At 39.3% G+C, this 13855-nt stretch overlaps 1 protein-coding gene across 1 annotated transcript in view; it reads right to left on the bottom strand.

The window, feature by feature from the left end:
* LOC129721016 (transcription factor AP-2-epsilon) overlaps nt 1-13417 on the bottom strand; it is a 343755-nt gene extending 330338 nt beyond the window's left edge. The window contains exons 1-2 of the mRNA XM_055673042.1: nt 12444-13417; nt 3635-3714 (exon numbers count right to left, since the gene is read on the bottom strand). Coding sequence (XP_055529017.1) covers nt 3635-3673 — 39 coding nt within the window. The 5' untranslated portion in view covers nt 3674-3714; nt 12444-13417. The remainder of the gene's footprint in view (nt 1-3634; nt 3715-12443) is intronic.
* Nucleotides 13418-13855: the final 438 nt, after the last annotated feature.

The following is a 13855-nucleotide window of genomic DNA, read 5'->3' as shown; positions in this document are numbered from 1 at the left end:
GAACTATTCGAGTCCTTGTTTGTTACATTCCCATTTGCTTGTGGCTACAAAAACAATCAATACATTAATTATAGAACAATTGAAATTGTGGAAAACCAAAGGTGTACGGCTTTTGATTCTTAGCGTCGGAGGGCGATTTGTTTTAATTTTTCAGCATAGGCATTCGTCTGCGAGGGTGAAAGGACCAGTAATGTCACTGGCACCAAACTGTTTACGAGCCATCGTCTGCCCACTCCGAACGGGGGTTTGATCTGTACCTACTTTTTTCTGCAGCGGTTTTCGATTATTATTTCCAGTGCATAAAATGTTCGAGAGGGACGGGGTGTGGTGTGCCGACGACAGCACCAACCGAACCGAACAGAGTAGCTTCTCCGATCAAAGCTATAGTCTCAATTTGCATGAAATTAAATTCATGATGCGAATTTATTAAACCACACCCTGCCCCCTAGCGTCGCGTCCTGCCTAATATCTACGGCCGCTTTGCAGCGGTACATTACAGAACTTGATTGGTTTGTCGTTTCCGTTTTCTTCCTAGCGAACGAACTCGACGGATAATTCATTGCATTATTTACTGGAACAGGAGAAAATATAATAAAAATTGCGTTCCCTTCCTTTCACTTGGCCATCCAATCGAATCAACTCGCCACAGAATCCTCGGTCGCTGTAGATGGCCACGGCATTCTGCAGGCCGGTGTAGTAGCATTCGGAACATTCTACTTGCGGGGCATTTTTTCCTACGCCCCTGTTGAGCACTCCAGTAAATCTACTGGCAGCTGCTCTTATTTTTTGCCACATGATTTTTTTTTGGAGTAGAGCGCAATGCACAAGTGTACCTTTTGCAGCTTTACTGATGCACTAAATCCACGTCCGCGTAATGTTTTATCCCCGCTTTTTTCAGGGTTGGGCCTTCTGGCAAACTTGACTGCCAGCAAGGACTGTGGTGAAGCAGCCGGGGATCACCGGGTGAAGCCGCCCATCTCCAGCTCAACGCTGGTGCGGCGCAGGCATCAACGGTTACACAGGAGGCAAGCTTAAAAAAGCAGTGCATTTCATAAATTATTTAAAAATGGTGGTGGAGATGGAAGTTTAAATTTATTTTTCCACCGCTCGGAGCGAAAATTGTTCGTGTGCTCTCTTTCGCGCTCGCAACCGGATCGGATGAGCGGGTACGGACCCCGTCGGATGTCCCCATATAGCATTTTGCCCACAACGATTTTCGACTGTGCGATGCGGGTCCGTTGATGCCACGCGGCAGGGATGGAACTACTGCGAGGTGCTTCCTCTCTCCGTAAGCTTCTGGCAGCAGCAGTTCTGTGGTTCTTTTTTTCCTTCTTCTCATTTTCCAGTCATTCTTTCCATAGTGTTCCAAATGGATGGCCCTTTTGCAGCTTTATTATTATGGTTAGCATTAATTTACATGCAGCAATGGTCATGTTGAATAATAAACCACAGCTAGAGTAACAATTTTACATGGGGAATGTTCTACGAATATAAAAGATACGGTTCATTCAATTCGATGTAGAGCGTAGAGAAGATGTGACCATTCATGAATTGAAGAAAATTATAACAAGTTGTAATATGTTCGAGTTTTGAATAACCAGAACAATGATGCTCAAACAAAATTACCCCGACTTGCCATTGCAAGAATTCATGTCCATCGTTCCTGCGATCCACCTTGCATCACCCGCACACAGACGCGGTGATAACTTTGTTAGCACTTGCATTCGGAACGGTTCGTGATTAAGTTGTTTTCGGAGACACTGCGGGAGCTCCGCGATTGGGTTGTTCTGCGGTGTGGTGCGTGGCGCCATTGCACAAAGCAAAGCCGTCCTCCAGTGTGCGCGTGCGGACTCCCGCTGACGAAGATTTGCGATTACCGCATAGTATTGAATCATTCGTACACTTTTCTGAAATTACACAAAATTAAAAGACAGAAACGGATCGAACACGGATGGTGATGCTGGGCCTCGGCTGCCCGTCGATCGGTGTAGTCACCAATTTGTGAAACTTAAATTTATTTTTTTTCTGTTTAACCCTCTAGTGCCCAAGTTTATTTCTAGACGGGCTTCGGTAAAATCACTGTGAATCAATATAAACACTTTTTAAGTATCTATTGAAGCTTTTTAAAGGTTTGACTGAAGCCCGCCAAATGGCGGCATTGGGCACTAGAGGGTTAATTTCAAATGATCTGGATGATCAGGTTTTGCATTACAGTAAAAACTTTGTAATCAGTTTTTCCAATGATTCCTTCGTTAGAATAAGTGAGAAACTTCTTTACGTATAACGTGTTACAGTTTCTCATTTCTCCAACTCTTATTAGCACGTGGAAAATACGGTCCACAAAAGCCCACAACAAAATATTTGATTGGTATGATTTTGAACTTTTGTAACTTTTGAAACTCAATTCAACCCAGAATGAATGTTGATTTTTCTATCGCTTCGCCCACATGAAATAATTGCAAAAGTACAAAATTGAAACTTCGCAAGAAATTGCGCGCAGTTTAATATGTTCCGTTCGGTCGACAGCCTGTCGGATTGCATTCCATTTCTATTCGGTCAACCTTTCCGAGCGCATTAGTTGACCCCTTTTTTTGCTGCTGCTTTCTGCAACGACAAACATCTCCAAATACACCGCACCAGGACCTGTGTTTGAACAGTCGCCTTTGTAATCAGCCATTTCCAGCCTGGCTTTGTTGTTCGTTTCGGTAAATATGGAACAACTGGCGAGCTCGGTTTACGTATCGCCACCGCAAACCCGGTGTGTCTTCGGTCGAGACCACCGACCTGTCCGGTCAAATGAAGCGCATAATTCATCAAACACTTTGCTATATTAATCCTCGAAGAGAACGACACAATTTGCTCCCTCGGCAGCAGCCACCCACAAACAATGAATGCCCGTGCACGGAGAAGGTACTTCGATTCTGATCAACGATTTCCCTTCGAAATACGCATGTCGTCGTAGGCGAAAAGTTTCCCCTCCACCGCAGAATGCGCACATTTGTCGTCAAACAAAGAAATCCGACAACGCGATAATGAACTCCTCACCGAGGGACTCTATTTGTTACGAACGGATGGCGCCAGATAGGAGTGAAAAAAAAGTGGAAGCAGAAACAACCCGCTCGAAACGTGACCAAGTGTTGATAAACTCCCGCAGTTATTTGGCATCATTAAATTTGCAAACTCTGTATCCCACCGACCGGTCTTATAGTGTGAAAGCAATCCGACCGCAGCTCGCACAACAATAGATCCACCACAGGCCAAGGGAAAAGGGGAAAGCAACGTTTTTCTCCGGCAGAAACTAAGGTAATCAAATTGTCCTATCGCTTCCCAGTGGCGTGCGTCGAGACTAGAACGCTTTCAAAAAACTAGATGGAAAATATTCATAACCCGAGTCCGGTCGTCTGTCCGCAATTCTGCTAAATGAACTTATCGCAAGAATTGCTTATTTCCGGTCAATTTCATTTCCACCAGCAAGAAAGTAGAGTAACCCGATCCGAAATTGCTACGAGTGCGTACGTATAGACGGTTGGCGATATGCGTCCCGTGACAAATTGCATTAAGATTAAAACTGGTTCGAGGATAAGGAAATATTTTCATTATACCCGGTTCCGAACGTCCTTCGGCGGACACCTACCTGCCATGCGGCGGGATCCAGGGCGGCCAAATAGGACATTTTTGTTTTTTTTTCTCGGATCCTGTGTGTTCAAGGGACGCCTATCAGAAGAAATAAAATAATAGATAAAAATAGTTATTCTGCGTTTTATATCTTATTTAAATAGTGCTAGAAATAATCAAGAGGTAAGAATTTATATGAAATTTATAATTTATATAGCTATTAATATATTTCATACATCAAGAATCCTCAAAAAATCATTTATCACGCGAAAAGACAACAGAAATTCATTACAATAAGCTGACGCAAAACCTTTTTAACTAAGGGAAAATGTGCTCATTTAGAAGGGAACGAGACATCCTTTCCACAACATCTACGATTTACCTAAGAAATTCAACATTAAACCCCGAACGATTCTTTCTACAGGTACTAATTGCAATATGAACCGTTATGATTAGTTATGAATTTTTTATCAATCTGGAAACTAAAAATATAAATTTGTTTTCTTCTCGGCAAGTATGCGAACACGGAACGATAATTTCATACTAAATTTTACCTTTCTCTTCCACAAATTCTTCTTAACGTTCTACAATCGTTTCCATACAAAATCTACTATTGAATCCGAATTAGAATCTATATATATTTAAAAATGAAACGGGTTTTGAAGATATTTCAAAGTCTCTTCTCCTATAAAAACACCTTTTACTGTACTGATAATATGTAAATCAAAATTGGTATTTTTTATGCCTGCGTTTTTGCTTTGGTTTATTTTATACTGTAATGTTTCCTCCAGTTTATATCCAGTTTCCTCAAGTTTTAAAACACTTCCAACGCAGGAAAACAACCCCCACCTCACCAAACGATCGGACACCTATCTCCTGTTGTGATTTATGAACCTAATTTCTTCTGCTTCTCACAGCGTTTCAGACACCAGAGGTCACCATCTTGAATTTGAAAATAGTGTTAGACACCCATTGCCATTTTCTGAACATAGTTCTCTTTCTAGAAATATCTACATTATTTAAGCATTTTACTCAGTTTTACACAGCTTGGCAGAAAGTAAAAATCGCGAAACTGATTCCAAAATAATGTTTCAAAATTTGGACGTTATTCTCTATTATAGCATGCTTTCCAGAAAATGTAAGTCGTCATATGGAATTTAAAAATTGGCGCCGGACATGAAAATTTGGATTCTGGACGTCGTCGTCTCGATACCGAAAATATATATATTGCAGAGCAAATATTTATTTTTTTGCAAAATTCCAAAACTATAAGACGCCATCTTGAATTTATAAAATGTCATTGAACTTTTATTTCTGGTTTCTAAGGGTTCCGGAAATACCAATGTTGGGAGGATTGTGAACGTTTTCCATGGCCGGCCGAGGGCATGACAGTTATCGTACTCATTCAAATAGTTCGTATAATTAATTAAGAATCCTGACTTTCTTATCAATTAGACACCCTCTCTGTTTGATAGTTGCTCCTCACCGTTTTCGACATCATGTTCTGGTCTCTGGAAATCAATTCCCGGCCTCCAAACATGACCAAAGGACTGAAAGTTCTCATATTCGTTCCAAAAATTCTCATAATGCATGAAAAAACTTGATTTTTAATAAATGTTATGTGTTAATCTTTAAAGCTCTGGAATATTTTCTTGGAGGACATCTTGCCTGCGCGTCTCTTCTTCATGCCAGGGGCGACTTAAATAGCGACTGATCCGGAGCGGACGGCAGAACTATGAAATAAAATTGCTGAATTTGTCTCACCAGATACTCACCTGCTGGATCAGTAAGAACCCCGCCATTTCGACATCGTTGCTTTTTGAGGACTGGTAGTCCAAAGTACCTTCTTTTCTCCTATCCATAAGACCACTTGGATATCCCCTGGCCAACGTACAGCAAACCAAATTGACCATGTCCTCACTGACGGCCTGCTCTTCTTAGACATTACCAACATACGCACTAATCGCGGTGCGAGTATTGACTCGGACCATTACCTAGTAACGGTATACTTGCGCTCAAAACTGCAGAATAATACGTGTAACAGCCCGAAGCGGAAGCTTGGCACAACGCCTCTAGAGGACGGCCGATGCAGAATTCACACAGCTATCAGAGAGATCGCAACGGCTAACACTAGGAGTGGTGTCACCAATCGCGGAAAACGACTGATATGAAGTGGAAGCCACCGAGGGAGAACAAGACTAACGGAATGATATGACCGCGATTCTCAGACGAAAGAAGCACAGCAAGAGGATCCTAAACGTGAAGAGCTCTAGCAGCTGACCCGTGCCAGCGATATGCGGAAATTCTATGAGAAGTTTAACATGTCTCGCAGAGTGTATGTGCAACGACGCCGACTGAATACTTCTCACGGATGCCAGCGAGATAGTTCAGACAGGTGGAAGAAGTACTTCGATGAACACCTAAGAGGCGATACTGCTAGCAGAAGCGGAATAGGAACTGCCCTAGAAGCACCAGCATCAGATGACCGAGTACCACCCCTCCGATGTTCAGTTCGTTGTGAAACTGGGAAGCTGAGAACGACAAAACCACCGACAAAGACAGATTGCCGAGCGAGCTCTTTAAGCATGACAGACAGACGCTGGCTAGCACGCTGCACTGGGTCAATTTCCAGGATTCGCCAGATGAGTCGTCAGCTCCATCTACAAAAAGCGCAATAAACTGGAGTGCACATTACCGCAGCATCTCGATCAGCAATGCCGTCTACAAAATACTCTCGAAGATCATTTTCCGTCGTCCAACACTATTGACCGAGAGTTTCGTGGGCCAGTAGCAACCGGGTTTTATGGTTGTTCGCGCCACCACCTACCAGATCTGTTGAATCTAACAGATCTTACAAAAACTTCACATCGACAAAACCAACGTACAATTAGGACATTGCAGTATACAGCAATTGTTTTTCTTTCCCACAAATTTGCTGGAGAAAGCAATCTGTTATATTGAAAAATAGAAAAAATATTTTTTTATCTAACTGTTAGGTGGATTGATCGAAAAACCAAAAACGTCAAAAGTAAGGCCTTATTCTATGGAACAATTTTGCTGAAGACATTGAGCACATGAAATCAATTTTTCCCAGTCAAATCTAAACGATTACGATATTACGAGCTTGGGCCACTGTGCACTGTGGGATTCTCAAATAAATCTTTCCATCAAATGTTAATGTATTGAAATATAACCCTTGGAATGTGTAGAAACTATTTTGGAAGTTATTTCATGAAATGGTAATTGAAAAACGTGCTTACGTGTTCCGTGTGACGATTTTGAAATTTTGACCAGAGATTCTGTACGTCATAACGAATTGAATGGTGTACTCAGACCCTTTGATGCATTTTTTTATGAGCACGGTGTTTTTTTAATTACTATTTCTCCTTAATCATGGAGCAAGCAGATTTAAAGAAAAAAACTTTTAAGATATTTAATTCAAATGTTATCTGATTTTTCCTTGAGAATCTGTTTTACAGTGTAGGTTTTTTCTCGGAATGATAAAACATTCATCTACAACTTTGCCAGTCAGACAAACCGTTCTGGCTCTAAAAGTATTTTTAATCATCTATGTAAGACTTTTTTACGCGATTTCATTCTAAAAATTAGTCTTGAACCAGTCTTGAAACAGCAGATTTATGTTGCAAAACGCAGACTTTAGAGTATGTGCTCAAACCTTTTTTGAATGGTATGTATTCACCTCGGCTTCTTTTATTTTCGGTAACTTTTTCAAAAATTGAGCAAATTTTTGCACATTTTTTGCTGTGTGGCAATTTTATTTCGAATATTCGGCTTTCGTGAAATTGCAGACATTTTTTAAAACTCTCTGGCATCACTTCTCTAGATTCGAATATAAGCACTACTTTGGCAGTTTTCTTGAATCTCAAAAATTTTAGTCTGTTTCTACTACAGTTAAGCATAGGTCCTCACACTTTTGTCTGTTGCGTAAAAATTTTAAAAGTAGTTTTCTCTTCTCTATAAGTTTTGTTCATTGTAAATACAAAAAATTAGAAAATTTTCAAAACGGTCTTAAGCGCTTGGTCGTCGGTGATCGCAGCTAGAATCTTCTGAAATTGTTTGTAGACACTTGAAACCAAGGATGCCAATGTTCCAGTTTAAACTGGATTCTTCCTGTTTTTTTTTTTTGAGTGATCACAAAATCATCCAGTTTTTGTATATTTTTGCCCGTTTTATCCAGATTTTTTATTAACTTAAGTTCTGTTTTTGTCTATTTCTTTTTTTTTAAGTAAAAATTTTAACTTGATTTATTTCTAGAAAATTTCTAGAAGAGGCAGTAAATAAGGATTTTATTGCTTTTCCCCTTTTTATCTTCCGTTCGCACGAAACTCAGCCAAATTAAAAGCAAAATGCCATTTATAGAGTTTGAAAAATCATTAAAAACATTGTATGAAAAACGTGACCAAACATGGATAGAGCAATCTTTTATAAAGTCTGTAGAATCAGCGATCGAACAGGGCTGACTTGGCGCGAGATTGTTGAATATTTATGATTATGACCTAGAAAAGGAAACCCGTCGGGATGCGGTATATTTTTCCAAATCTGTATCATATTTCCATTCCGCTTATTTTTCGCTTCCTCTGCTGCAAACATTGTCTGCTTAATGAACGAAAAAGGAAACCCATTTCTTTATCAAGTTCTCACGTGTTAGTTTTTTTCCCTTATTTTAAGGATCCAGTTTTTTTCAGTTTTATTTTCAATGCTATTTCAGTTTATTCAAAAATGTTATTGGCAACCCAGCCTGAAACTTAAAAAAACAGGGACTCTGCCCGGGAGCTCCTGGGAGTGAAGCGGGCGTGTAGCTGTTAATATCATCAAACACCTAGATCTCTTACAGGATCGAACATCTTCAGTTTCAATCCGTATTCGAACGTCCAAAAACAAATACAAGTCATCACACCATGTTGCACCATGTAAATTGCGATGGAATACTAGAACCATGTATTATTGCTTCGCCGTGTTTACGATTGCGGTGAAACTACCGAACCGATTTGCTTCATCTTTTTGCCTTTCTCCTAGAAAGGTATAGCAATCACTGAAAAAACTAAAGGTATAAAAGTGGTCAAAAGGGCCGAATGTCGTATATCACTGTGTGTATGTGTGTGTCTACGGCTCTACCAATCTCACCCGATTTTCTCAGAGAAGGCTGGACCGATTTCAATGAAATTAATTGCAAATGAAAGGTCTAATTGTCCCATAAGACCCTATTGAATTTTATTGTAATCGGATTTCTAGTTTAGAGGTTATGTATCAAAATGTGAAAAGCACGAAACATCAATATCTCAGAAACTACACAACCGGTTTGAACAAAACTAATGAACGGGCTACCTAAAAAACCCTTAACTTTTGAATTTTATGAAGATTGATCCTGTGGTTCAGAAGTTATGGAAAGAAACGAGTTCTAGAGACCATTTAATCTCACTCATGTTTCTCAGAGATGGCTGGATTGATTTTCATAAAATCAGTGTAACACTGATTTTATGAAAATCAAAGGTCTTGTTTCCTCATAAGACCCTATGAAGAGAAACATATTCCGAAGGCTACATAAACTCACTCGCTTTTCTCAGAGATGGTTGAACCGATTTCCACAAAATTAGTGTCAAATGAAAGGTCTAGCTGCCTCACAACACCCCATTGAGTTTTACTGTAATCGGACTGTAACTTCGTCTGTAATGTATCGTAATGTGAAAATCACGAAACTTCATTATCTCAGATACTACACAACCGATATAAACAATATTGATATCAGATGAACGGGCTAGTTAAGGGTTAACTGATGAATTATGATTGAACACGTGGTTTCAAAGTTTGAGCAACCGTTGTATATTGAATTGGTAAAACAACGAAAGTCTATCATCTCAAGTATTACACGACTTATTTGAACATAACTAGTGTCATACGAACGAGTCATCTCTCAAACTTACAAATAACCAGGGATGTTACGGGTGTGATTTTTCAGACATCTCTAAATGCGGATGCGGATGCGGATATGTGATTACGGATGCAGATGTTGATGCGGATGTCAATTTTCATGCGGATCTTCTGCATTTGCGGATGCGAATGCGGATATCCGTTACATCCCTACAAATAACAAACTTCATAACAATTTGATATGTGGTTCAAAAGCTTTGGAAAGAAAAGAAAATCAAAGGCAATTTCAAACTATACCCGCATAAATCAATATGTGGTCCCCGTGGTTCTGTGGTTAGCGATGTCGGTCGGCTAGCTCTCCCACACGGTTGTGATATCGGGTTCGATTCCCGATCGCGTCGAGGATCTTCTCGAGCTGGAAATTTTCTCGACTCAGCACTGGGGCACGGTGTATCGTTGTACTTATCCTACACATGCAAAATGTGCCAAAAACAATATCGATAACGAATTCTCTCAACCAATCTAGTTGATCGAGACCGCTATTAGCCCCAAAGGCTAAGCGTGCGATATTGTTGTTTGCATAAATCAATATTGGATGGCCTCAACATGATTTAAATGTGGTATCGTATTTTTTGAATGCTCCCGGTATCACTCATGATTAAATTGTTCGAAATTAAGAGTCATTTCTTTTATTTCGCTATTTCTCAAGCACATATTTTATAATTCAATTACAACATCAATATTTTAGAACCCAAAGACTGAATATACCTTTATTGGATTAAGGCATTCATGTAAATCTATTTTTACAAATAATAAGTTTGAATGAGAAAGGCTGAATCTGACCGCTAGGTGGATTAATTTAGGTTTTTTTAAATGTTCGTTATCAAATTCCCAGGTCGTTGAACGATCGATTTTTGATACACGAAGTTTAACTTTGCCGAAAAAAAAATTTCATGCAATTTTCAGCGCTCAAAACATATTTTTTGCGGGGAAAACGTTCCCGTTTTCACTGAAAATAAAATACGTATAAAAACAATTAAGATACCCGGCACACTTCTAAACTAATGAAATGATATAAGTGTTTCGATTTCAGTTGATCTGCTGGGTCTCTATCGTAAACCCCGAAAACCTCTGCCGAAATAAGCGTTTCGGGGAAACGGCCATCACTCCCCAAATAATTGGTATTTTATATAAACAAACGTGTTTTGTTGTTGTTGAATAACTGAACATTAATAAAATTACTACTTATATGCAATAAGAAAGTGCTACACGCTTAGAAAAAATTCGAGCAAAAAGGTATATAACCCCTTAAATGGTCCAAACAATCGAAAGCTGTATTGAGATCTGTGCGAATCGCATCTACCTGAGCTTTTTAATACTTAATTTAAGCGTGCTCTGTGAATTTATAACTATTGCACTACGTAAGTTCGGTTTTTAGGCGGTTTTTTAACCTCAGAGATGTCTTCTCTAACTCCTAATGTAAGCTTTAAATTAAAGAACAAATTAATCAACAAATTTAATAAAATGTAAATATTTCAACTATGAAAGGATCCAAACCTAAGGACTGTAGCAGGTACTATACCTGAGGTATCGAGATGTTAAGATGAAGAATGGTGAAAATTGCACCGTTTTCCGAGAAAAAGTAAAACCCAAATAAAATATTTTTAGATTATGATAACAAGATAACTATTAAGTGTTTTATATTTTCATAAACATAAGAAAAAACAGACAATTATAAAAAAATAGACAATAAAAAAACTGATTGGGTCTTTATTTATTTTGAAGGTTATAGTATCTTCTAATAAGTTCTGAAGTGTTTTCTTGCGATGACCTGCGGCCAAGCGATTTGGAACGTATTGAAAGCTTTTGGTTCCTCTAAAAAAAAGTTTATTTTTTGCTGGTGACCAATTTCTGCTATTTAGAGCAAAATTGAAGCACTTGAAATTTTTTTTTCGCTGTGTATACATCTTCTACCATATCTCCGGAACGCCTTGACCGATATTCACTGACATACATGTTTTTAACATATAAGAGGTACTTAAAAGCGTATGTGAATGGAAGCACAGCCACTGAAAGGAGAGAAGGGGTTGAATTACGAACAAGTTCATGTAAGGGTAAAATCTTACATACAATACCTGGGCAATATCACAAAAGATCAAATGTCTCTGGTCGCAGTGATGAGTCCACACAGAGAAAAAAATCGTTCACCACAGAACATTTTTTCAATAAACATCAATCGTACAAAATCAACCAAGTTTAGAGCCATTTTCTGAGTGCTGAAGAAACCTTCTGCGAAACTTATGCAAACTGTTTCAAATAAGTTGGAAAGGATTGAAAGAATCTTCCTAAACTTTTTAATCTAGGGATGGTGGCCAAATGGATAAACTTAGGCTTGAATTCAACTCTACACATTTAGAGTAGTCTCAATACAAGCTGCTTAAAATTAATTCCGTACTCTAGATTTTCTTATTCTTTTGCAACATTCCTTCCCTGTTCAGAGTTAAGATATGAAAATAAAATTTGCAATCGATCAGTTCTTAGTTTTCAAATAATTTTTTTTTTAATTAATTATCTACAGAATGTGATCGAAGGAAGGAGACGAGGAACGCTAGGGAACGTCTAATTACTAACAAAGTGCCTAAAACGTCATATGCTAATCAATTTGTTCGTAAAAAAAATGATCCAGCTCGCGAATTGGAAAATAAAATGAAAATTTCGAATGGTATGCAGTGTTGAAGCTTTTTGGTTTTAGATCGATTTTTATAATGTATGAAAGGAGGCTCAAAAAAACCTCGAAAGTAATTTGAGCTCTTTGGAAATGGAATTAATATGTTTCACTTGGTCTGGTAAGCTAAATCTTGTTCAAAAAAAAAAAAATATGAAGGCAGAATAATTTTACTTATTAATTATTTCAAGCACTAGGAACTTGAAGCACCTACCTTTCTCGTTAGATTCGCGGTGCTGTTTCTACAACACTTCCAACACCGTCGGGAGACAAACCCAGTTCTCTATCAGTACCGTCGGTTTAGCAGAGCTTATCCTAAAGCTTGAACGCATCCAATATTATTACTCTGTGGCTGCACTTAGTATTTCATCATTGTTTATGTTCCGACATTTACCGACCATTCACTGCACTGTCAGCGTCTCTACGCACACACAGGATGAATTTTTAAACAGTTTCCGGCGGCAAACGCGTGCACTGACACTGATATTAACGTTCGTTATGAAGCCTAAAAAGCAAGCTTTACGAAGGCAACACGACACACACGAAAAAAAACCAGCATTCACGAGTGATCACACATGCTTCACGCAATCGCTTGAAACGATTAAATCTGATTGTGTGACCCCAATAGCTGTCACGAAAAATTATCGATAATTCAATTTTTAATGTCAAATCAACACTTTCAGTACGCGCGTGGGCGGTATGGTGAACCGCCGGCCGCGGGGAGATTATAAAAATTGGCTTTCAATGCATTAAATGAAAATCTCATGCGTCAATTCCGGCCGGTTAACACCGCATCGGTTTGGACAGCGGGGAAAATTACGCTTCCCGCATCAGTGAGCATTTTTCCGACGCTCGCAGCTTGATAGATAATATTCACTTTTCAATTATTAATGAGCTTACCACGTAATTAATTAGGTCTCCATTCCGACGGGGTTTCGGGTGGCGTGCAAATCAATTAATCACGCAGAGAAAAGTTCAATGTTTTTTTTTCTGTTTGAGATTACAGCGATTTACTGAAGATTTGAAGTTATGTACGCCTTTGCTTTTAATATAAACTGCTAAATGGATCTCTTTACAAAGAAATGAAACAATCAAAATTTTATAATGAATCACACGCACCACTTACTGTCACGGTTCCGGTCGTTACAGTCAAACTTACGCGGTAAAGGTTTCACTGCGACTGCAGCGATTTTCGAGGCCCACGGCAATTGGCCAGCCCTCGGGGGTGTAGATCTTTGTCGACGCTGCCGTACGCTTCGGCTACAGGCAGAACGATGCAGTCCCCAGTTCTGCCCCCCCCCTCCTTTGCAGCTACTACTACTAGTACCACCACTACTACTACTGGTGGTGCAGCTCAACATCCCTGGAGCGCTGCTATTGGCGGCTTTTGCTGTGAACTTCAGCATCCTTTACATAGTTAGTCTCCGTCCTCGAACAGGGCGAACAGGGGGAGAACGCAGTCTCTGGGGTGGTTGTTCCGAGATGAAGCATCCCCACCTGGTGCGGCGGCGTCTCCGGGGTTGGATTTCGTAAGATAAATTTTGATACCCGTTAGAATTTATCAGATTTAATCAAATTTCCATTTTTTCCAAATATCTATGAATGTTTCAGTTCCCATTAGTTTAC

Source organism: Wyeomyia smithii, chromosome 2 (assembly GCF_029784165.1).
Source record: "Wyeomyia smithii strain HCP4-BCI-WySm-NY-G18 chromosome 2, ASM2978416v1, whole genome shotgun sequence".
Classification (NCBI taxonomy): Eukaryota; Metazoa; Arthropoda; class Insecta; order Diptera; family Culicidae; genus Wyeomyia; species Wyeomyia smithii.
This window is presented reverse-complemented; position numbering and strand designations above follow the sequence as displayed.